The 25,506-nt window shown below is 32.0% G+C and overlaps 1 protein-coding gene across 1 annotated transcript; it reads right to left on the minus strand.

Annotated features, from left to right (window-relative positions):
• Positions 1–998: 998 nt before the first annotated feature.
• Positions 999–24,943, minus strand: LOC129222574 (mitochondrial chaperone BCS1-like). Its single transcript, XM_054857092.1, has 7 exons — positions 24,624–24,943; positions 22,707–22,846; positions 22,402–22,596; positions 20,528–20,591; positions 6,712–6,881; positions 5,427–5,544; positions 999–2,547 (listed from the first exon to the last, which is right to left on the minus strand). Exons 1-7 carry the CDS (start codon positions 24,941–24,943, stop codon positions 2,292–2,294), a joined length of 1,263 nt encoding a protein of 420 aa, XP_054713067.1. The 3' UTR covers positions 999–2,291.
• Between the last annotated feature and the right edge of the window lie 563 nt (positions 24,944–25,506).

A 25,506-nucleotide genomic window follows, 5' to 3' on the forward strand; every position in this document is an offset into this window, starting at 1 on the left:
GCATCGCAAATGAAATTAGACTTCAACCATCCATTTTTCAAAGAAAAATTTTCTACCCCAAAGTACCAACGATTTCCTAGTAACTTAAAAATATATAAGTTTATAAACATCTGCATTAAATCTAATAATTACTAACTGTACCTGAAGGCAATAATAAATATAAAAGCTAAAAAAACTAAGATCTAGAAATTAAGGTCATCTTTGTAACGCAAATGCTAGAACATCAATCAATTGAAACTTTACAACAATAAAATAAAACAACAAAATTCCTTCACTGAGATTAATTTTTTAACCACTATTATTTTCAACAAAAGCATAAGATTAAAATTTCAGACAATGGGGTCGTTTCCAAAATTTTAAGAGTATTCTTTTCTTAAAGAGCATGCTTAAAAACATAGGATCTGACCATTTTTTACAAAATTTGTTTATGTTTAATATTTTTAAAAAATTACTTTAACAGTTGCGTTTTCATTGTTTATGCTTCTGCCGATGTTACATCACAAATGATGAAAGGCCATTCACTGTTGCCATTCATAGAGCAAAATATTTAATTTGTATCTTTACACACGTGTATTGGCAAGGATGTGGTTGATAGTAAGCGTAGAGCGCAGTATTTAATTAGCCCCTTGATTATCATAATGTGGAAACATAGTAGAAAGATGTACCAAAGTGCATCATTTGTGACATCATAAAGATCACGCCTTGTTTGAAAAATCGGACATTTAAAAAAATTAAAAATAACTGTTGGGAAAATGAAAGTATTTTCTGGGTCCATGTTATTTTATTTTACTTATTATTTATTTATTTTTTATTTATTATTATTTTTTTTATTACAGTGAAGCACCATTTATGCGTTTTTGAAGGGACTGTATGAAAAGAGCGTATAAATGAAAAAACGTATAGTAGGAATGCGTTAATGTGTATTAGAATCTGCAGGGACCAATTTGAAAAACGTATAACTGATAAAAACATATAAAAGCAAAACATATAAACAGTGCTTTACTGTTTTTTTTTTGCTTATTTTATCAATTTCAGTGACTAAAAGTAGTACTTTTGATTGAAGGAAACAACCCCATTTTACAAGCACTGAAAGTAGACAATTGTGATTTTCTAATGATAAAAAATAGTTATCCACCATTGCATTGATGCAAGCTTTCAAATTATTTGAAAATGAGGAAATACATATGAGGGAGGGGGGGAGGGAATGCAAACAAATAAGTAGAGTGTGTTTCCGGCAATAAATTACCTTGAATTGGCTTGGTAATCCATACATTGATATTACAAAACTTAAAAGCTAAAAAAACATTGGACACAATGGCAACTTTATTCTGTTCTAAGAATGTATTTCTTAAATAAAAAATAACTAGAACTGGTAAAAACCAAAATAAGAAAAATACATTCTGCACGTAACATAAAATATTTACTGTTAAATAATTAGCAGTAACATGAGTACAATGCATAAGCATTTTTCTAGTAGTCAAATCCCATTTTAACGAATTCCATGCAACAAGCAACATTATTTATTAGTAATGAAATTATGTTATACTGATCGAACGAATGTTGACATTGTTCCATTGTAGATCTTTGCTAAAAAGATATTTTTGCTGTAACAGGTGTTCAAATCCCTAAAACGGAATTTGATTGTAGCTTGTTACTTGCTTCATTTTCTCACCTTCCCATAGGTAGACTCATTTTACAGAAGGTCAATTTTCATTGCAAACAAGTATCTCAAAAATAATAATTATAATTGCATAAATTTATATCTATCTTTTACAATATATTTATTTGCATCAATGATTTACTTATTTTTCTTTTTAAAACTTGAAAAATAGTATTTGGAAAAACTCTTCATCGGAGTATTGAGATCAACACCAAGCGAGTTTCAAGCTAGAAGGCTGGGTTGGCAATAAAAATCTCAAATTTAATAACAAGAAATGTTCTGTATACCAGATTTTGCACACATTACGTTCTTTAAAAGTTGACAAATCACTTAACACTAAGGAAAACAATTTCTTTTCAACTCTAAAAGCGTAATCTTGGAGTCTCAAAGAAAAATAGGATGCAAGTGGCAAAATTAAAAATTTGGAGATAATCAGTACACATGGTTTTCGCAAAAAAATTCAATGAAAGCCTACCTAATATGTTATCTTTAAAGTCGCTTTACTCAAAACTTGAAAATGTCCACTTACATCCTTTTTCTTCTCAGAGCCTCAAATGTCTCATAATGATTAAAACACGTGCCTTGAGCAAATAAATCTTCAATTCACTTAAATTGTCTATGAAATATTACATCATAATTGGCCAATTTTATCTACATTTTGTAATAAACCTTTAGGATCATGCTTATAAAACATAAAAAGGCCTTGGACACCAGCCATGCTCACATTTTTATTTGTTTTAGTCACTTCCACAGCGAACTGCTCAGCCAAACTAATAGGCATTTCAGGGTAAAACCTGTGAAACATTTGTCTTAGCTGATATTCAGAAGCAAAACCTACATATTCTTTCACATCCACACGACCAGGGCGAATTAAAGCAGCATCTAACCTGCAATAAATAAATAAATAAATAAAATATTAATACCTAATATTGGATATGTTTGCCAAAAGTCTGGATAAATTTAAAATCAACCCAAGAATATAAAATGAATGACTTTTTCATACTTTACTGCATTTGTGTTAGTTCATGATAACTGACCTAGGGGTGTGACTGTTTTAAACATACTTTCAGAAATTTTGTTGGGGCAAAACCAATGAAACATAATGTAAATATGACAACCCAGGGGGCTTAAGGAATTTTGATAGTGCATTAAAATATTATCCTCCTTGCTTTTTGAAATTAGTGCACCACTGTTCAATAACAATTCATAAGAGCATATTTAGTCATCTAATTTCTATTCAGTGAATTTTTGATTCAGATTTAGTACCAAAAAACAAGAAATAAATATTTTAGAAGTTATAACCTTTCAATACTTTACTGTTGCAAATTTCGAATGCCATTGTTATTTGTCTTAATTTTCAGGAAAGGCACTTTTTATCAAAATTATTATATAATCCTCTATTTTTCGATTTTTAAAATAAATTCCCAGGTAGTTAGGACTTAAGTGTTGCCTTAGGCAGCACAAACTATAATGGGCTATGGAAACAAGAATTTAACGTTGTAGATAAATTGATATAAATGTCATTCAAATTGTTTTTATAAATACAGGGCTTTGAGTACTGAACGCTTGTGGGGGAAAAAAAGACTTATGGGACCAAAGCTAAAAATTAGGGAACTTTTAAAGACCTATCTTTTAATATCAGTATTGGGTAACCAAGGGTGCCCATCTAGGGGGGGTCATGACATCATGATGCAGACTGCACAATTGAAATTTTTAAGGGGTTGTTTTGAGGGATATTTTCTAATTTTGGGGCAGGAGCTCTTGCTTTGGGGGGGGGGGGGCTTTGTGATGTTTGGGAGAGTGTGTCCTTGCTCTTAGGGCAGGTGGGCAACTCTGGGGTAACTAATTTCAAAGACTTCTATCATGTTGCTAACTGGTTGAGAAAATCTGAATTCAATCATTTTTTTAAATCAACAATTCTTATAAGTTGTGCTTTCAAATAAAAGCATGTTACATCACTTAAGAATAACAGAGTTCAAAATATAACCTGATTATCAGCATTAATGTGCTGTAGATCGAATCATCTGCAGCTGTTGGACAGTGAACTAAGTGCTTCGCTGAGGTCTTTGCTGTAAGAAGAGATCAGCACAACTCTTTGCCGGCTTTGTGTTTTACATTGAAATATTGGAACAAAAATAATATCTTTCATACTGTAAAAGAGCGAGACAGATTCAAGAGATACTGCATAAGATATTAAAGAAAAGGAGCTGTATAACAGGCGATATTTCAGGAGAGGAATGATATAGCAGCTTATTACCTCAATTAGTGGTACCCACACGGCTTTGCCTGTAGTAGAAAATTAAAGGGTTGTTTGGTTCGCCTGTGTATTTACAAATAATAGATGTTGAATTTCTCCAATTTGCTATGTTCATTTGCTTGCCCACATTACAGTTCCATGTTATGATAATTTCATAATTTACTCTTCCACATTCTGATAATTTGCTGGGTAAAATGTTCTTAAAATTGGAATAGAAAAATAACAAAGTCGAATTTTCTAAAAATCGCTTCGAGGTGAGCACCCCCATGTTACAAACTAATTTTGTGCCAAATTTCATGAAAATCGGCCAAACGGTCTAGGCGCTATGCGCGTCACAGAGATCCAGACATCCAGACAGAGATCCAGATATCCAGACAGAGAGACTTTCAGCTTTATTATTAGTAAAGAAGATGTATTTAAAATTAAAGTGTCTCTTATTTACACGATAGGCAATGTTTTATTAATAGAACAAAGTATCACTTTAATTAATATTAGAAATCCAAGATATATTTAGAGTATTATATAGCTATATGGAACAAGAACAGGTCAGCTCCAACATATAAAAATTAATTACACATAGGTATATATTTTACTAACATGTTGTTGAAATTGGTATCATGGAGACAATTTTTAACATAATATTAAATATAAAAGCAAAATCTGCCAAAATAAAATTTAAAAACATTTTTGTGATTTCTGAAAGTTTTTAAAATGTGGAGCTGTTTTGTTCTGACACCAAGATACACTGAAATGTTTCCAAAAAGTACTTCTTTAAAAGTGGAAAGCTTTTTTCTCACAATAGGAATCTCTGTTCTGTCAATGTTTTGAAATGTCAAACGTGATGAAGAGAAAAATATGCATTAAACTTGATTTGCACAGTTAAAGTTTTGACACAGAAACAACACAAAAGTCAAGAGATTCCTGAAATATTCAGTTTCTGACTTCTCTTTTTCAGACATATAAAAAAACATGAAGCTAGTTTTGATTTGTATAAATTATTTTTTTTTTACATTGTGCACCTAAATACAATCTTTTAAACCAAGCTTTGTCAATAGAAACTAAAAAACCACCAATCAATTATTAAGAATAACAAATATGAAAAAAAATTTATTTAAAACTATTGCTTACATTTTTTTTTTTAATAGGTTTGCATTGTTTCACAGTGCTGGTTGAAGAGTGCAAAAACTAATCTTTAATGCAATTTTACTGATAACAGATGAACTGAATCAAGTATAACAACTTATTTGACCTGAAATTTTAGGTCCCCTTTGGCACCCTTATGTTGCTGATCCCCTCACAGTTGCAGCATTTGCAATACTGCAAATCTGTCACTGTATTTGTTACTGTCTACATTCTACATTAAGCTCATGTAAGAACAAAATTATTTTAAAAAGCATAATCGTTCATGCTGCAAAAAAAATATAATTTTGTTCAAATAAATACAAGATTGCCAATAAGATAAAAAAATTTCTTGAAATGAAACAATTTGTGAAATCAATGAATACATGCCTTTCCAGATAATTTGTTGTCATGAAAAGTATACGAGCTTCAGCTGATACAACTCCATCCAACATATTTAATAGACCACTGAATGTTACTCGATTTAGACCTTCATAAGCAGCCTTTGCTAAAAAGCAAAAATAAATTCCAAAGTGACATATGAAAAAGTCGCAAGTAATTCCAATTTCACAATTTAAAATAAAGTTGAAAAGAAAGATAAATGCAAGGAACTTTTAATCATCCTTGCTATTTAAAAATTTTAATTACATGAAAAATTGGAGCATACATTTAACAGGAAAATTTGTAGAAAATAATTTATGAAACTTAAGTAACAAAAATCAAGGAAGGAATATTTTTAGCATTCAAAATATTCTACTTGTAAATAATTCTTTAAACATTTATTTCTTTAAAAATTATTCTTTCACATACTTACATTTCCTTACTTTTTGTAAATAATTACTTGCAGTTTATAAAAACTGTTAATTTCATTTTTATATAACGATAAAACCCCCGAGTTTAAAATATATGTTCAGTTCAGGTTAAAGCACTTTGTTTATCATGTAAATTTTGTAATTCTGCATCTATCAAAAACAACACTTGCAGTTCTGTTCATTGAAAAATAGAAATATTGTCTTTAAACTGAAAAACTGCTTTTTTTGCAGTATAATTCACCAATATAAAAATTGACTTTACAACTACCTACTTTCTAAAACAATTTAAAAGGATACTCCTTTTACCAAGGCTCCTCTCCTCCCCACACCCAGAGATTATTCCACATTCTATAAAAGTTGTTGAAGCCCAGGGACTTAATAGTAGCACTCCGCACTTCCATGCTGCAGCCCCAAGTTTGATTTCTGGTCACAGTCGACTCAGACTTTCATCCTTTCAGTGGGTCGATAAAATGGGTACTAAGCCTGCTTAGGAATTAAGCCCTGGAGGTTTTGCATTTGGTTGATCACCTAACCAGAACATTTGCCTAGTACCACAAAGCCCTAGGACTCATCAACTAAATTGGGTACAGTAGGTCATGGTCCCCATGTTAAGCCACTAAGTTTAGTTTATAAAAGATGTTACCAACAATGGCGACTCAAGTCAAGTTGGGGCCCTAAGAGGCAAACATTTCAAGGTCCTCAAGCTGAAGTTACAAATGAAAGATACAAGATAATTATAAACTATTAACAAAAAATAAAACCAATTAAAAACTTTTTGTCTTTAAAAGTAAATTAACAATACAATTTCTAGTTAAAATATGTTTAAGGTGAAGTTTTAAATAAAACACAGATTGTGAACATACTTGCAGGAGCTTCTTCTCTTTTGACAAATGCAGCATCGATATCTTCAAGTAAAATGATACTTTGTTGGGGAGCAACACTCATTAGATGCTGCAAACGATCATCTGATAGTCCTCTTTCACTTAAGTTCAAAATACAAATGCTGTACTCTAATTCTCCAGCTAGGGCAGTGCTGTAATTCAAAACATTTAAAAAAAATAGACTAATAGTATTGTTTGCCGTCAAAATGTTTAAAATTAATTACCTAAAATTTTAACTATATGCTAGTTTAACAATTTCATATAAAAAGACTCTCAACAAAATAATTAACAAAAAATACTTCTTAAATCATAATATAATTTTTATAACAAGTTACATAAACTTTCAATTTCTGAATTCCATTTATAGCAAATAAAAAATTTTTGCTTGAAAGGCATGATATATAGTCTGACTGTATTTAGTCTGTACAGTGAAATACTTTTGACATGAGAACAGTTAACACGAAAAATCTGTTAAAACGAAAGGATATGAGGGTTTGGACAGCACAAATAGCAAATCCTAATCCTATAATAGATTATTTTTCTTTAAAAAAATTTTTCATTAAAAATACTCAAAGTTTTTCTTAAATTAAAAAACTTTTAACATGAAAAAATATTTTGGTACCCTCAGTTTCGTGTTTAACATATTCCACTCCACTGTATATCTTTATCAAAATTATATTAACTTTTTGCTCATCTATTTAAAAACAAAAAACTGTACAATAAGAGAAGGAAGAGATTGACTAATGATGCATTTGTGTGCATGTGTTTAAAAATCTAGAACAATACATTATGTTGCTTCAATGATTCAAAATGGTACCACAAGACTAAAATCATTTATCTGCAATATGCTATATTGTATTTAATAGATCTATACTCAAACACATAAAACACTAAAGCAAACAGATATATATTAGAATTTTTAAGAGTAGAGGACTTTTTTTCGGAAACTGCAGCAAAAATAAAACAGCATTGAAGAGAAATGTTAAAACTGAGAAGATTTTAAGAACTTTTAACAAAGAATTTCTAATTGAGTATTTGTTAAAAAGAGCACTTGGCACATGTAAGAGCTACTACTGACCAATAAAATATCTAGAATAAACTACAAAGTAAGGGAAAACAAAAATTTAGTGAAAAAAGCAAAAAGCTCTAGCTTTGGAAAAATAGATTAAGAAATTGAACGCATCTTGATGTGAGTCACATTCATAATGTGAATAAAATCATAATAAATGGTAAAAATTTGCAAAGGATTTGCAAATGATCATGAAGAAATAAGATTGGGTGGCAAAAAGTTTATTCAGATAGAAATAGAATTTTTTTTTTATCGCAAGTGAACCGCTGTAAAACAGGAGATCAGGATATCCGGCTAAAACTGGGGAGCCTCCTGAGATATTGGGAGAATTTGCAACTTTAAAGAGATAAGCACAGACATCCTGACAGCTTCAGCACTTATGATAGTGCACTTCATCTACCAGAAAATATGTGTCAGGATATACTGAGGATTATAAAGAGATAACAGAAACAATAAGCACTAATATAATAAAAAATAATAACTTTCTTCGGACCATAGGTAACTCAGAGCTATCTGACGCCAGGGCCGACAAGAGGCCAGGTCAGCCTAGTCGGAAACAAGAGGCACAGCCTGGTGGGGGGGGGGGAGATCAGAACATTAAAAGTGTTATAGATCTTGTGGAGGTGAACAAACTGAGAAAGGGCCAACCATGGCATCCAGGGTCTTTGTAGAATTTTTATGTACCACCTTAGGGAAAAAAGAGAATATTAGGGGAAAAAAAGAAAAAAAAAGTATTAAGTCTACAGGGGTCTTGGCCAGAGGATATTTGGGTCCGTAAGCGGATCCTTCACAAAATTCCAATCAACCAAAATGGACCTTTCACAAAATCCTGATCAACTAAAACGGACCTTTCACAAAATCCCGATCAACCAAAACGGACCTTTCACAAAATCCCGATCAACCACCAAAACGGACCCTTCACAAAATTCTGATAAACAAGAGCGGATCATTCACAAATTGTTTATTGAAAGAGCAAATGTGAAAGCAAAATAACGAAAATTTCTGTGTATAAACCGATAATTTTTGGAACCTTTTCTGAAGTCAAATTAGAGGGATCAGCTTATACAAAATCTTCTAATTTTGCAAAAGGAAAAAAAAAACGGCATTCTTGTGATGCTCCTGTAAACATAAATAATTGCTACTGCCAAATAAATATTATGCTTGTTGTTTGTTTTATCACAGCTAATTAGCAGCGGTGTTGTTGTAAACTTTTCTGAAAAGGCGTTGGTAAGCAATTTTCTCCCAGCTCATGATTTAATAAACAATAATAATATATATCTGCGAAATGAACTTAGAACTGCAAAGGGATAGTAAGGGTGGGGGAAAAATATGATCGCTTCAGATAGGGTTACCAACTTCAAAATTATCACCACTTAGAGTCACGTTGAACCTTTATAATGACTTGATTAGAAAAAATTCTCATCAATTTACCAGCTTGTCAATATTTGCGTTTTTAAGGTGCGGTGCGATGTTTAACTGTTATTTTGGGAGAAAATTATATGTGTTTTGATTTTTCGATGCTAACAAGGATGATTAACTTTAAATAAACTCTTTTAATTACCGTTTTTTTTTTCTTTTGATGCCTACACTTTGAAAAATGCAATCTTTTAACATCCGATATGAGGATCATATTTTGTTCTTTTTTCAAGCTAACTTCGCTTTATTAGGGTGCAAATAAATGAAAAGTCTCTTTATTTTTGTTAGAACTCTCATATCAAGTTTTTAAGGGACAATTTTCCTATCTTCATTTGCCAACTTTCAAATGTAGATGGCGCAGAATTTCACTCGGTTTATAGGGGGGGAAAAATAAAGTGCCCTCTCTAAACAGCTTCACACAGAGGGGAGTAATTAGGCGTTAATAGCTCCGACGCGGGAGCTATTAACGCGAACCCCTCTCCCTTCAGGCAAATGCAAAGCCGAAGACCGGTTTGCTCTTTCAACATTTCTCCGGATATTGTTGAAGAGCAACAAATGGTCAAATTTTAGCTTCCGCGCGATTTGTGATGGATGCATTTGTGGGAATTAGTTTTTCTGAAAGGTATTGATACTAGGGCCCAATTTCCCAATAGACCTAAGTACGCCACAATTTTCAGGGGCCGCAAATTTTGCTTTAACCACATTTTTTTTTTAATTCTTTTTTTTTTTTTTTTTGTTCTTAAAAGAAAAATATTAGCATTTTTTCATTTTTCAAAGTTACAATTTTTTCTCGTCATTTAATAATGATTACTTTCACACATCTTATGAAAATCAAATGTGTTTCAATCATGGTAATTGATCAGCGTAAAACAGTAAGTGAAGACGAAAAGAGGGTGTCAATTTCAGAAAGTGTCGTTACGTTTATCCAGAAGTCGCAACAAGATTGGAGTTTGACAAGGATTTTAGTGTTATACTTAAGTTTATTCAGTGCTGGTTTCTTGAGTGATTGACGTTTATTTTCTTTTTTACATTATTAATATTTAAATTCTTTTCTGTTAATATTAAGTCTCGAAAATAAATAAAAATGAATGACGAACGAAAAAGGCTGATTGCTTTTAAATAAAGGAAACATGCTAAATTAAAAACCGAAGAACAAAAAAGAGTCATCAAAAATTTTTTAAACTTTTTTTTTTTTTCAAATATGCAGTTTTCAAAAGCGGAAACTTTAGACTCTTTGCAATGTATTCCAGTTACAATTTACTAATGAAATACCATTGAACAGTGAGGAATTGTAAGAACACAAGTGAGTTAACGTAATAACAGAGTAAATTATTCAAATCGTTGATTCGTAGATGAAAAAAATAATAGGATAAAGATGCTGCTATAAATAAAGATGGCGACTGATAAAATGGTTAACGCACAAGACATTAAAGTTCAGTGCTCATCAAAGATTCAGCGATATAGATATTAAAGAATTAAGCTAGGTTTGATTCCAAAACACAGTTTTGATCAAAAGAGCACGTAAACGTAACTTTTTTTCAAAAAGTAACAGAATTCATTCGGAATGTAATCGTGTTTTTTTTTTCCTTCTAAATTCAAAATGTCTTTTTGAGCAAACAATGAAACAGCAAAAAAGTTTTTTTCTTCCTTCTGAAAATAAAGATGCTGTCTTATGTGAAACATACCAACATGCGTAGCATTCGAGAAAAATCTCGGTTACTCTTTATCTCGCCATTTTTCATCATTATATTTTCCCTTATAAGTCTAACTCAAGTCTATATCATGTTTCAGTAATTCATCTGCGTGCCATTACAAGGAAATGCTTTAAAACTTCAAAGAATGATAGAAAACATGTTTTATGAAACTATAGGGCCATGGAAAAAAATAAATAAATAGATAACCATGCTGTATTAGTTGATAATTGCAAATGAATATACATATTGCAGTGGCGTATATGTTTTTATTTTGGAGGGGGCCCAAACAACCAAGAATAGCTCCCCCGCCCACTTTTTTTTTGTAATTTTATTGTTTTGAGGGGTGAGTAACAGTGCCCTTATCTTTTCATTTTTTCGATGCGGGGAAAGGACTTCATACTGTTTATCCTCTTTATACTGTCATACAGTGCCGCAACCAAAAAATAGTTTTTGGCGGGCATTCTTAAAAAATCTCGCTTCTGGTGGGAGAATAGATCGGTGGTCCTCCCCCAGAATTTTTTTGTAATTGCAGTCCTAAGAACGCAGTTTTAGACGGTCTCTGGCGATGCCACGGGGAGGAAGAATTCGGAGCCCTTCTGCGGAAATTTTTAGAAATTGAAATTTTAAAAATGCCATTATAGGCTATATTTGTTAAAGTTAGTGTAATGAGCGGAATAGGACTTTTTGAAGTTGCCCCGGATTGATTTAAAAAAAAAAAAAAATAGAGCGAAATCCATCACCTCTAAGCCCATTTTTCCAAATTTAATTTCTAAAAACGCAGTTTCAAACTGACTCCGATAATTTTACGGGCAGGGCAGTTCTGGAGCTCTCCGCAAAAACTCTTTTGAAATTCAAGTCCTGAAAAACGAAGAGATATTCAATTATACTAGGTGGAGGGATTTAAATGATCTCGACTTTAAATTTTTCGCAATTGTAAATTTTTCATTTTCAAATTTCTTACGGGAGCAGTCGGACCCTCGTCCGAATTTTTTTCGTAATTGAAATCTTAAAAGCGCGACTGTGAACCATATTTGGTAATGTTTGGGGTTCGGCCATTTTTCAAAATTGAAGCTCCATAAAAGTAATCTTAAACGATTTTCGATGCTTTTGGCAGACAAAGCGTTTGGTAATTGTCCCCTGGAAATTTTTCGATATTGAAGCCCTGAAAACGAGGTTTGAGAAGCTCTTTAGTGGTTTTAGTGGGTGGAGAGGGCTGACGAAGTGCAGCACTTTGAAGACTTAGGAAAAAGAAAAAAAAATGGGGAGGAAGGGGTAAAGAAATAGGAGGTGTTGGACGTAATTACCTGATCAACAGTCAGTCACTTTTGAAAATTTTATTTTAAGGTTCTTTTCAAAAGTAATTCAGATTTTTCCCAACATTAGGTAATTTTTGGAAAGGAATAGTTCAAGAATCCTCCCCTGAAAGGTAAAACGCAATTTCAGGTCATCTTTGGAGACGTCTTGAGGTAAGGAGTGGCACAATTTTAGACTATTTTCGGTAGTAACTAGTAACCTTAGTGAATAGGGATTGGTTCGGGGATATTCCTCCAGAAATGAATGAAAAACGCCTAAATAAATGCATTTTTAGAACATTCATTTCCATTATTAGTCCAACCGAACAACTAAAACTTATTTTAAATTTCTAGCTGGGGACGAGAGTTAAGAAGAGAAATATTTAGAAAAACTCTTCTTTTTAGAAAGACAAGGGAGAAAAAAAATGTGTGGGGGGGGGGCGGACGAAGAAAGCGAACTTACTTTCCTAAGCTATAAACTGCATCTGTTAAAAACATTTTAATTTAAAGATTTATTTTGAAAGAATTGAGATTTTTCCTTAATATTATTTGCTTTTCTTTTGTAAAAATAACTTCGCTTTCCCAAGACACATTCTTTTCTTGAGTATGGAGTACGGATCCCCTGACCCCTTCTGAACACCATTGCCTGTTGCCATCTAAAGCAGAATTCCCAAACTTTAACGATTCGCGGCAGCCTTTGAAGAATTTGAATTTTCTCAAGGCATCCTAATCTAGTTTTATATACATATTATTGTTACCATGGACACCTCTTCCTGCGGCACCCAGTTCGGAAATCTCTGATCTAACGTATTATAATAGTTATCACTATCATATTTATTTATTCCTTTTTTTTTTTTTTTTGTAGCTAAAGGTTTGGAAATTGTTTGTGAGCAACTGAAACCAAAAATAACTACCTTTATTTAAATTTTTTTAAAGATTTTGGAGGGGGCCCGGGCCCCTTCAGCCCCTTCCTTATATACGCCCTTGACATATTATAAATATTATTTATATTGATCTTATGTGAATCGCTTTATAACGTGCCCCAGAGCAGTAGGGGAGACCGGGGTAAGTTGTTACATTCGAATTTGAAATTAACTGCCAGTAGAAACTGACTTTCCTTGCACTAGATGATAGCACTCACCCATCTGTATTCCCTGACTCACTGGAGTGCTTATATTTAGTCGCAGGGAGAGTGCTCAATGAAAAGGGTGTTTTTGAGCCTGATGGAAGTAATTTTTCTTTCCGCTGTTATTTTTCTATTTGTGACGAAGCCGTTGCAGATAACAGATTGATATCTATACCACGTGAAAGCCTTCATTTTCAGGTAAGTGTTAAGATATTTACATTTTTGTACAAAGGTATAACACCAATAATATGTACCAAGATTTAAAGTGGCGTCATATGAAGTTGTTACAGTTTTGTTGGGGTTAGTTGTTACAAGAAACAACTTGCCCCAAGCAAATTTTAATTTAATATTGCTTCTTTTTAAAGATGATACGGCCGGGTGGACTATAAAAACAAGGCGGACAGGTGCAAACACCTAAAGAAAAATACCTGGAGCTGGATAAAGAAGTAACAGCAGGTAGTTCATTACGAAAGGCAGCCGATCAACACGAAATAAATTTCACGACAATACAGATATTATGCAGTACGGTGAAAAATGGTGGTAACGGGCCATTCATTAATTATGTTGAAATTAACGTAGTAAAAAAAAGTAAGGTACGATTAAGAAAGGTTGATTTGGCAATATCTATTTGGAAAATATTACGCAAGAATGGGTTTGACCCCCCCCCCCCCCCAAAGTAAGGGTATGTAGAGATTTTTCCAACCCCCCTTCCTCTCGGGACCCTGACATAATTAATGAATTGCCCCTAAGTGGTATTTCTGATCTGTTTCACTATATGATTTAACTCGTGTAAAACACTGTTGTTGGATAACGATAATAATAGTAATAATGATAATTCTGATGTCTTTTCATTCTATGATTTAATTTATTGTTAATATGTACGGTTGAATAAATAATAATAACAACAATGATAATAATAAATAATGTATTATTCGAACGTAGGTCTTTCTCCAACGCAGCAAACAGTGCAGAAGTGTAGACGGTCCGCAGTGCCACTTTAATAGATACACCAGTAAAAAATGTTTTGCAAGCGAAAGCTGGGAAACAAAAATTTGTGAAAAGGAAATTGTCTCTAACAAAGACGAAACCAACAGACACAAAGACAAAAAAAGTGCGTCTAAACAGTGCATTCTTCGGATGAAGATGAAGACTGGTTCTGCATAGAGTGCGCTAAACCGCACTCAGAATCAAAAAAAACCAACTACTAAATGGCTTCAATGTCGCAATTGTGACGAATGGGCACATGACCGATGTGCTAAGCTTGATAAATTATATGCTTGTAAAAACTGTGATTCGAGCCCGCGTGGTTCCTCGTGTACAATCGATTTGAGGCGCTCCTCAGCAAAATGTAGCAATTTATTTCGAGTATGAATGTTTATTTATAATCACCGCAACTTTATTCATTATCATTAGTCATCGAATTGCTTGTAAAAAAATGTCAATATTAAGTTAATTATGTTTCTGATTTTATATTTACTTTATAACGGATGCACCGTTTCTTTATTGAAAAAAATGAATTTCGAGAATTATTTAACTATCAATTCCAGTTGAGTGAAGCATTTTCCTCTTTGTATGATATGTATATATTCATCTTGTGAGCTGTGATGCATATTGACTGCATAAACTGCAGAGTTCCTCGTGTACAATCGATTTGAGGCGCTCCTCAGCAAAATGTAGCAATTTATTTCGAGTATGAATGTTTATTTATAATCACCGCAACTTTATTCATTATCATTAGTCATCAAATTGCTTGTAAAAAAATGTCAATATTATTTTAATTATGTTTATGATTTTATATTTACTTTATAACGGATGCACCGTTTCTTTATTGAAGAAAATGAATTTCGAGAATTATTTAACTATCAATTCCAGTTGAGTGAAACATTTTCGCTTTGTAATGATATGTATATATTCATCTTGTGAGCTGTGATGCATATTGACTGCATAAACTGCAGAGTTCCTCGTGTACAATCGATTTGAGGCGCTCCTCAGCAAAATGTAGCAATTTATTTCGAGTATGAATGTTTATTTATAATCACCGCAACTTTATTCATTATCATTAGTCATCGAATTGCTTGTAAAAAAATGTCAATATTAAGTTAATTATGTTTCTGATTTTATATTTTCTTTATAACGGATGCACCGTTTCTTTATTGAAGAAAATGAATTTCGAGAATTATTTAACTATCAATTCCAGTTGAGTGAAGCATTTTTGCTTTGTAATGATATGTATATATTCATCTTGTGAGCTGTGATGCATATTGACTGCATAAACTGCAGAGTTCCTCGTGTACAATCGATTTGAGGCGCTCCTCAGCAAAATGTAGCAATTTATTTCGAGTATGAATGTTTATTTATAATCACCGCAACTTTATTCATTATCATTAGTCATCAAATTGCATGTAAAGAAAATGTCAATATTAAGTTAATTTTGTTTTTGATTTGATATTTACTTTATATCGGATGTACCGTTTCTTTATTGAAGAAAATGAATTTCGAGAATTATTTAACTATCAATTCCAGTTGAGTGAAGCATTTTCCTCTTTGTATGATATGTATATATTCATCTTGTGAGTTGTGGTGCATATTGACTGCATAAACTGCAGAGTTCCTCGTGTACAATCGATTTGAGGCGCTCCTCAGCAAAATGTAGCAATTTATTTCGAGTATGAATGTTTATTTATAATCACCGCAACTTTATTCATTATCATTAGTCATCAAATTGCTTGTAAAAAAATGTCAATATTAAGTTAATTATGTTTCTGATTTTATATTTACTTTATAACGGATGCACCGTTTCTTTATTGAAGAAAATGAATTTCGAGAATTATTTAACTATCAATTCCAGTTGAGTGAAACATTTTCGCTTTGTAATGATATGTATATATTCATCTTGTGAGCTGTGATGCATATTGACTGCATAAACTGCAGAGTTCCTCGTGTACAATCCTTCTGAGGCGCTCCTAAGCAAAATGTAGCAATTTATTTCGAGTATGAATGTTTATTTATAATCACCGCAACTTTATTCATTATCATTAGTCATCGAATTGCTTGTAAAAAAATGTCAATATTAAGTTAATTATGTTTCTGATTTTATATTTTCTTTATAACGGATGCACCGTTTCTTTATTGAAGAAAATGAATTTCGAGAATTATTTAACTATCAATTCCAGTTGAGTGAAGCATTTTTGCTTTGTAATGATATGTATATATTCATCTTGTGAGCTGTGATGCATATTGACTGCATAAACTGCAGAGTTCCTCGTGTACAATCGATTTGAGGCGCTCCTCAGAAAAATGTAGCAATTTATTTCGAGTATGAATGTTTATTTATAATCACCGCAACTTTATTCATTATCATTAGTCATCAAATTGCATGTAAAGAAAATGTCAATATTAAGTTAATTTTGTTTTTGATTTGATATTTACTTTATATCGGATGTACCGTTTCTTTATTGAAGAAAATGAATTTCGAGAATTATTTAACTATCAATTCCAGTTGAGTGAAGCATTTTCCTCTTTGTATGATATGTATATATTCATCTTGTGAGTTGTGGTGCATATTGACTGCATAAACTGCAGAGTTCCTCGTGTACAATCGATTTTAGGCGCACATCAACAAAATGTAGCCTATTATTTCGTGTATGAATATTTATTTATTTTCACCGCCACATTTTTCATTGTATCATTAGTCATCAAATTGCATATAAAAAAAATTCAATAATAAGTGAAATATGTTTTTGATTTTATATTTACTTTATATCCAATAAACCGTTTCTAAGAGAATGAATTTCGAGAATTGTTTAATTATCAATTCCAGTTGAGTGAAACATTTTCCGCTTTGTATGATAAGTATATATTCATCTTGCGAGCTGTGATGCATATTGACTGCATAAACTGCAGAGTTCCTCGAATACCATCCATTTGAGGAATTATCAATTCCAGTTGAGTGAAACCTTCCTGGAACAAAGTAATCTATATTTGATTGATTTAATTTGAAAATAATAACTTCAGATAAAAATACCTCGATCGCAGAAATAAATTACTTCCTCCAAGCCCTTCCGTACCATTGCAGATGACTATTTAGTCTCTTGTAAGTTTTGACTACATATGAAAAGCCCCCCCCCCCCCCACTAAAATTTATTGTTATGTGCTGTGTAGGTAATTATTACGGAAATACTGAGCAAAAAGGAGTCATAAATGTTAAATATTTAGATGAAATTAAGTTAATGATCAATTTGCATGAGGGGAAATCAAAAAGAAAATGAAAAGGAAGACAAGAATAAATTTAACAGTATCAAATTCTTTTCCAAACCATTATTGAAATGAGATTCCTCATTTTTTTGAAAAATAGTCACAACCCTAAAACTTTCAAAACAGGAAAGCTTCTTGGATTTGGTCTGCACATTTTTTCCCCTTTCGTTTTTCTCTTTTATGGTCCATATACGATGTTTGTGTAAATCATATACTATTTCTTATTGAGATATTAAGTCAAGAATATTTAGGAAAACTATGATGAAAAGTTGAAATTTCAGAAATTATTCTGAGTGTCGATCGAACAACAGATATTTGATGGAGCCTGCTTTTTCCAGAGAAGAAATCCTCTTTATTAAGTGACTAAACCGAAGCAGTCGTTAATAAACCGGTAACTTCAAACCAAACTATACAATTACAGCAAACGTGACAGATTTAGGTAAATTAAAAATTTTTGCTCACACATAGTCGAATACACTATGATTTTTCATTTATCTCATAAATAAAAATAAAAAAATATATAAATGTTTTTCGTTTCAAAATAGCCAAAAAAATCGCTTTTATTATTATTATTTTTTTTTTTTTTTTCATTTTATTAGAGAATGGCATTCACAACAACAAAATACAGACCGACAAAATCAAAAATTGCGAAATGCCTCAGTGAAAAGCTGAAATTAGCAAAAGGAACGCATTCAACCCCTTCTCGATGGGGTGTCGATTCCTTGGGCCCTCGGGAAACATCGTTATCAGACTATGAAGAAAGGAGGAACTCGCAAGTGGCTCGCATTGGGAAAAAGGGGAGAAAGCTGAAGTGATTTATGGTAGAGTTAATTAGGAAAAATGCCAGACACTGGTATTTTTCAGATTTCTTACTTCAGCGACATCTGCATGAGGAAGTTGGAATTAAATGTCCGTAGATTGAACAAGTTTTTAAAACATCCACACTTTAAAATATAAAAATTGATTAAAATGAACTTTAAAAATTATTATTAAGACCCTCAAAGTCTTATGAATCATCGATGAATGTTTTTTTTCCCAATAGTATTACAGGATTTGTAGTAGGAAGCTAAGTTGCTCAGTTTTTAGTGCGTGTATGGTTGCTATTCTGAAACCGTCGCCAAGCGAGATTTTCATTTAAAATTAATTTAAATTATAAAAACGCAAAACTTTTCTACAATATTATCTCAATCCATTCTAGACTGAAAATCACGTCGTATGCTACAAAGATCGGGAGGCTATTTGCTGTTGATTTTGATTACGGGAGTAGATTGATTTTCCCTTGGCGCCAATCTCTTGGGACAACAGCCTTAAAGCAAAATTCCATTTTCTTTTATGACAGATATAGATGGTTTAATTTTTTTTTTTTTTTTTTTTTTTTTTGCTTCAACTGTGTCCACAGATATTAATGAAATGTTTATCATAGGCCTCTAAAATGCAATTTTAAAATAATTTTATCAAAAATATTTCTTTTACAAGCCGTTTTTATACTTTTGATGTCTTCACTTTGAGAATTGCGATCTCTTTGCATCCGCTATGGGAATCCGATTTTTCGAACTTTTGATGTTTATTACGCTTTGTTAAGAGGTAAACAATTAAAATATCTTTTTATTTTTGTTAAAATCACGGAATTTATAAGTTTTAAACGAAATTCTGTGCTTTTTAAGTGTGTCTTGGGTCAAAAAGTTAAAAACGCTGTACCCTTGTCTGAATTTTATTTTATTTATTTATTTTTTTGTTATAAATATTTTAAATATTGTACAGAAATGTTTCTAGTATAATTTAACATAATGTAGAATGGTAGATAAATATTGATACTTGAGAGAGCGATGCCCCCCCCCCTTCCTCACTAAATGTCCAGAACGATATAAAAAACACTCCAGAATGATATTCTCGACATAGAAGAGGAAAACACTTAAGTTTAATTGATGCAGTTTGTGCCATCTCTAAATTCTAAAATTTCGTTTTAACAAAAAAAAAAAAGATTTTTTTTTTTTTTTTTTTGCAAAATAATTTGATTTTTCACAAAATTATTTGTTTTTTCACAAAATTAATTCATTTTTCACAAAATTATTTGATTTTTCACAAAAAACGGACCTTGTGAAAAATCTTGGACAGACCCCTGGTCTATATGAGTTTCGTGAAATACACCGCCAGCTCAGTCATTTCCAACCAAGGACTGCAGTTTCGTGCTTATTAGCACTCATCAGCCCGGCATAGGAAAGTGACTGAGCTGGAGATGGTAAACCTCTTAAGGCAGCCAAGTCACTCGTCTTGTCTGCTAATTCTATATTAGCTACCAGTTTGTTTCGCACTCTTGGCTTCCTTAAGGGGTTTTCCATCTCCAGTTCAGTCACTTTCCTATGCCGGGCTGATGAGTGCTAATAAGAACGAAACTGCAGTCCTCGGCTGGAAATGACTGAGCTGGCGGTGTATTTCACGTATTTCTGCTTTAGCCCTGGCTAATGGGCGGTAATTTACTGAATATACCTTGCCTTGCGTTCAATCTTCGAGTTGAACCGAACCATTGCTTCGGTCTTTCGTCTGGTCTGCTAATTCTATATTAGCTACTAGTTTGTTTCGCACTCTAGGTTTCCTTAAGAGGTTTTCCATCTCCAGCTCAGTCACTTTCCTATGTCGGGCTGATGAGTGCTAATAAGCACGAAACTGCAGTCCTCGGCTGGAAATGACTGAGCTGGTGGTGTATTTCACGTATTTCTGCTTTAGCCCTGGCTAATGGGCGGTAATTTACTGACTATATGAGTTTTATTCTCCTTTATTAATGTTATTATGTTATTGAGAGAGCAGGTCAAGAAAAGTTCACTGCATCACAAAATGTAACACAATTTAAGGCAGTGACCAACTATACACATACACATTCATATTATGTTTTTGATTTGCATGTAATTCTGCAATAAATGCATTAAAATAAATTAACATTTATATTTACATAAAACTACTTTTACCACAGCCAGCAGGACCATATAGCAAATAGCCTCGCCTATAAGGAATACCTAGAATTCACAAAACGCATGATTTATAACTTTATTTCATTACAGCAATTATGTAAAAATATAAATCATATCATTACAAAAACATTTTTTATTCAAAAATTTCAACACTTTAGTTTTTCAGCAAAAACTTTAACATCTAATATGAATTATTCAAACCTTGAATATTGAATTACCTAAAGAACTGAAATTTTTCATTTACAAATATCAGTTATCAGAAGAAATTGGAGAATGGCTGTTTTTATGCTGAATGGATTCATTATTTAAAAAAAATAAAAAAGAAAAAAGAAAGAAAGAAAATGTGTCAGTATCATAGAAGCAATATGAAGAAAAGAACTGACATGGAACATAAAATTTTAGATACTTTTTGTAGCATATGCCATACAAATAACAAAAAACTTACTAGGCTGCCTTTATACGTTCAAAATGGTAATTGAAGTAAGTCTCTACATCTTACGAAAAAGCTAAAGAACATCTTTACTGAATAGTCCACCACAGTGAAGCTTAAATATGGCACATATATTTATCCAGTGGCAGCGATTCGGAGGGGTTTATGTGGGGGTGCCCCAACTTTTTATGGCTAATTAATTTATTTTGTTTTCCAATTCATTCAACCAAAATTAGAAATTATAAAATAAAAGCAGAAATTTTCAGAACAAAATTATTTGTTTTACTTTGTATATCTGTTTTTTAAACATTATTTAGCACAAGAAATAACTTTTAGTTTATGTATTCATTATTTAGATAATAGTAAATCAATTGTTTTTCTTAAACAAACAATTATATGTTGAATAAAATTATTACCAAGTGTCTGTGACACCTCAAAATACTTTGGGGTAAATAATGTAAGTCTACTGTCTGATCTCGAAAGCCGCGACTAGCACCGTTGAAAGGTTCTATTTTAAAAAGGGGTTACAGCTTGTTGAAAAGAATGCACCATGGTAGCATTTCTGCTAAAAAAAAAAAGCCTCAACTCGAAGCAACATTTCTAATAAACGAATCCAACGGAAAAAAAAAAAAATCCCCCTCACATTCGTTTTCTTTCTTATCAATATCTCCCCTATTTTGATAAAATCAGAAGCGACCTGACGCATGCGCAAATTTGAGGAAGGTTGCGGTTTAAAATGTCAAACAGTAATTCATGTCTAAGTGTTTTTTTGGGAAAGTTGTGTACAAAATTTACACAAATCTTAAGAAAAACGGGAGTTAATTTGTTAGACTTGCATCAATTTCCTCTTATCTGCTTCAACATTTTCAAAATCAGCCCTAACAAAATTTTCTACTTTTTTTCCTCTTTTTTTTTTTTTTTTTTTTTTTTGCTGCAGCTAAAAGTCCTATGGCATTTAGTTTTCTTCCCCCCCCCCCCACTTATAAGGCCAATCTGTCAGTCGGAATGCTTCCTTTCAATCAATGTTTTGAGCTGTTTGGTATACAGTCAATTGATGCTGTACTGTACTGAGAAAAATTATTAATATATTATTTATATATTAGACATTCTGCTGATGATAAATAATATATTACAGGTGAGGAGAAAATCAAGCAGAGGTTTTATTAATCATTCCTAATCTAACTCTAAAATGTTAGAAAATTTCAAATTGAGTTTTTTAAAAGAAGAGGCCATTATAATTTTCTTATACTCAAGACTATTCATAGCTCAATACAGTTAATAACATAATTTATTTTGCAATAATAGGATACAATGTGAAAATAAGCTCATGGTCATTTTATTCAATTTTATTCATAGTAATTTATACACATATTTATGACATACAAGTTTTGAAAATAAAATATGTTTTTAAAATTAAAATGCTACCTCTTTCTGTGTACCACTGGGGTGTACTGATGAATTCTCGAACATCATTAAGTATTTTCTCAGCAAGGCCTTCATCCAAAATAACAGATGTTATTGGCCTTCGCTTTCGAGGATGGCCAAACTGTCTCCATTCGGAGCCCATAGCTGTATAAATAATAGTTTTGCCTTCTTCTCTTTTTAAAGCTAACCTTCTAGCTGCAATAATCCAAAAAATACTATTAAATTGAACAAGGAAACTATTATGTATTACAGTATTTTTATACATTTGTTTACTAATGAAACATGAAATTTAATTTAAGGAATACCTTCATCTAGCATTTGAAAATACAAAGCTTTGTTTCTTCCTAAAGCAGTCAAAGTAACGGTTTCCCATGGAACACCCATATGAAGGTCTAATGTATGTTGCTCTCTATTTCTCTCTACTCTAATCCATGTTTTATTGTAGCTGAAACAAATAAAGAATCCAACTGAAATATAAAATTTTAGGTAGAATAAAGTGAGCAAGAAAATAGAGGGATTGGGATTTCAGATTTTTAGGACTTGGACTTTTCAAAATTTTAAGACTTAATAAACAAATATATTCAAGAAATAATAATGCCCCATTAGATAAGCTGTCAACAAATGAAAAGAAATAAATTTTCTTGTATGGCTTTCTATCCCATTTGGATGCGAAAATTATTGTTAAAGAAGATCATCATATTTTAATATACTTGACAAAAAAATTATTTTTTGTACTTTCTTAATTACAAATGTCAAAGAAAATCTCATTATATTCTGATGCTTAATGAATAAATATAATACAGGAAATAATACTGATTACTGATTTGGACACGTTGTTAACAAATGTAATAAATTTACTTCAATCACTTTTCACCATGTGGATACAAAAATAATATTATTTTTAATACACTATAAAAAGTAGTTGTGCAGTGGAAACCTTTTCTAGAGTTCTATCATCTGAATTTTAAAACTATTTTGATGCAATACCACAGAATTAACAACCACTTGATGCTTGTTTTATTACAAGGAACTGTTAATTTTAGAGTGTACCTTTTCAAATGTGTGACGTAAAAATTTTTATTTTTGAAACAGTAACAGACTCAAATTTTAAAAAATACAGCACCCTGTTACGTCACGCCTCCTTTTTTTTTTTGCTTTTTTAGATATATCGAGAACATGTGGATGATTTTAGCATATTTTTATTTCACAAAGTGTTGTCACATCTGTTAATATTTGGGCATGTGCATTTGCAGAGATTAAATGAGGCAGTGAGAAGCAAAGGGATGTCAGAGGACATTTTCAAAATTTAAGTAAAATGCATTTGAAGATAAGGTCCTAGGTAGGCTTTCATTGAAAAGTTTTTCCAAATCATGCTGTATTGCAGCACTTACCAGGGCTGCTAGTTCTATCTCTAGAACCAAAACAAAGTGTTCACCTATCCATTTTTACATCTTCAAATTTTTAATTTTGGCATTTACATCCCTTTGCATCTCATCGCCTCAAATGTAACATTGTAGTTAGGAAAAAAAACTGAGAAAAGAAAATGGAAAGGTTAGATTTTTGAATAAAACAAAAAAAAAAAAAAAAAGGCCACATGTGCACCTCTCTTTTCAACCTAAAACTTATGCTGTATTCACATGAAGAAAAAAAAAATTGAATTACTTTTAGATGGAAGTAAGTCATTTCAGTTACTTGTTTGTTCCACAAACTTGAAGTCATTTTTTCTTCTTTCATTTCTAAATAAGTATGCTGCCAGGATTTCATTAACAATATAATTTAGTTTTATTTTCATCCATAGAACATTGGGTTAAATTTTCTTCTCTTTAAATTCAATATTAAATCTTTATCAAAGCTGTGTATTTTCAAGAATGAAAAAAATTGACACTACCATTTGGAAACAAGCTCTTCAAATAGTACTTTGAATCAGGGGCGTGCATGACGGGAGTGGGGGAAGGGATGCCTGTTGGCCTGGGCCCAAGCTTAAAGGGAGCCCAAGATTTTTAAAATGAGGGGTGAAATATGTGTAGGGACGTAAGGGTAAGCAATTTGGAGGGGTACCTCTAAAAGTCATTTGTTACGGGCCTCAAACTTTCTGTACAGGCCCCTGCTTTGTATCAGTATGATAAGAAATTTAAACCAAAGTAAGAGTAGATTTTCAAATCAGCTTTAAAATAGTTAATTTGTATTTTCATTTCATCTGAATTCTCCAATTCAATACGTACTAAAAGAAATGAGTTCCAACACTTGGAACAAAATCAAACGACGTTGAAATTTTCCCAGTGTCATGCTGTTTAAAAGTTGTTTCAACACTGATGTGTTGGGTATGCTTGGCATTTTGTGTTATCCATTGCAGCAACCACTGATAACTCTTATCTCTGCAGGGCACTTCTAAGGTCATCATGTAATGTCGTCGAAAAAAAATCATTGCCACCATGGAAGCTTTTCTCATAGCAGCTAAACCAGCACCAACACCCACAAGGCCAAATCCTGCTCCGAAATATGGATTGTCCTGAAGAGAAGTGATGAAATCTGATAACGGCATTTCTTGAAATTTTACGTCTGAAAAGAATGTATTTTATTAGTGTATGGTAATTTAATTTCCAAAGCACTTTTTTTTTCTCGCATGCAATTTGGTATTTTTAAAATAAATTTATCTGGACAGTTTTCTTAATAATTATTGAACATATTTAATGCAAAACTCTTTCATCCAATTTTAAAGACAAATTCATCATGGGCGATTAAATATCTCATTCTGATCATCTAACTATAGTTATTTTATGTTTACTGTATTTCAGATTGTCATTTACCGCTTTCCACTTTCATTTCTAACAAGATAATCATGCTTTGTCTGACAAGACATGAAATCATTAGACTTCGAGTTTTTTCACAAAATAAACGATGCATTGGCAAGGGTGAATTCAGCTTCTAGTTTTAGAGAGGGCTATCAGAATTAGAGCACACAAATTGGAAAAGGCTTAATTAGTGCATCAAGCCTTAAAAAGAGGTATGCAGCTATTTCCCGGCAATTTCTTGAAATTTTAATCCATAATGCAGGTTCAGGCTATCTTTGATATCTTTAAAGATGGTCTGTTTTAAAACTGATGT

This window comes from Uloborus diversus, chromosome 1, assembly GCF_026930045.1.
Source record: "Uloborus diversus isolate 005 chromosome 1, Udiv.v.3.1, whole genome shotgun sequence".
NCBI classification, from domain to species: Eukaryota; Metazoa; Arthropoda; class Arachnida; order Araneae; family Uloboridae; genus Uloborus; species Uloborus diversus.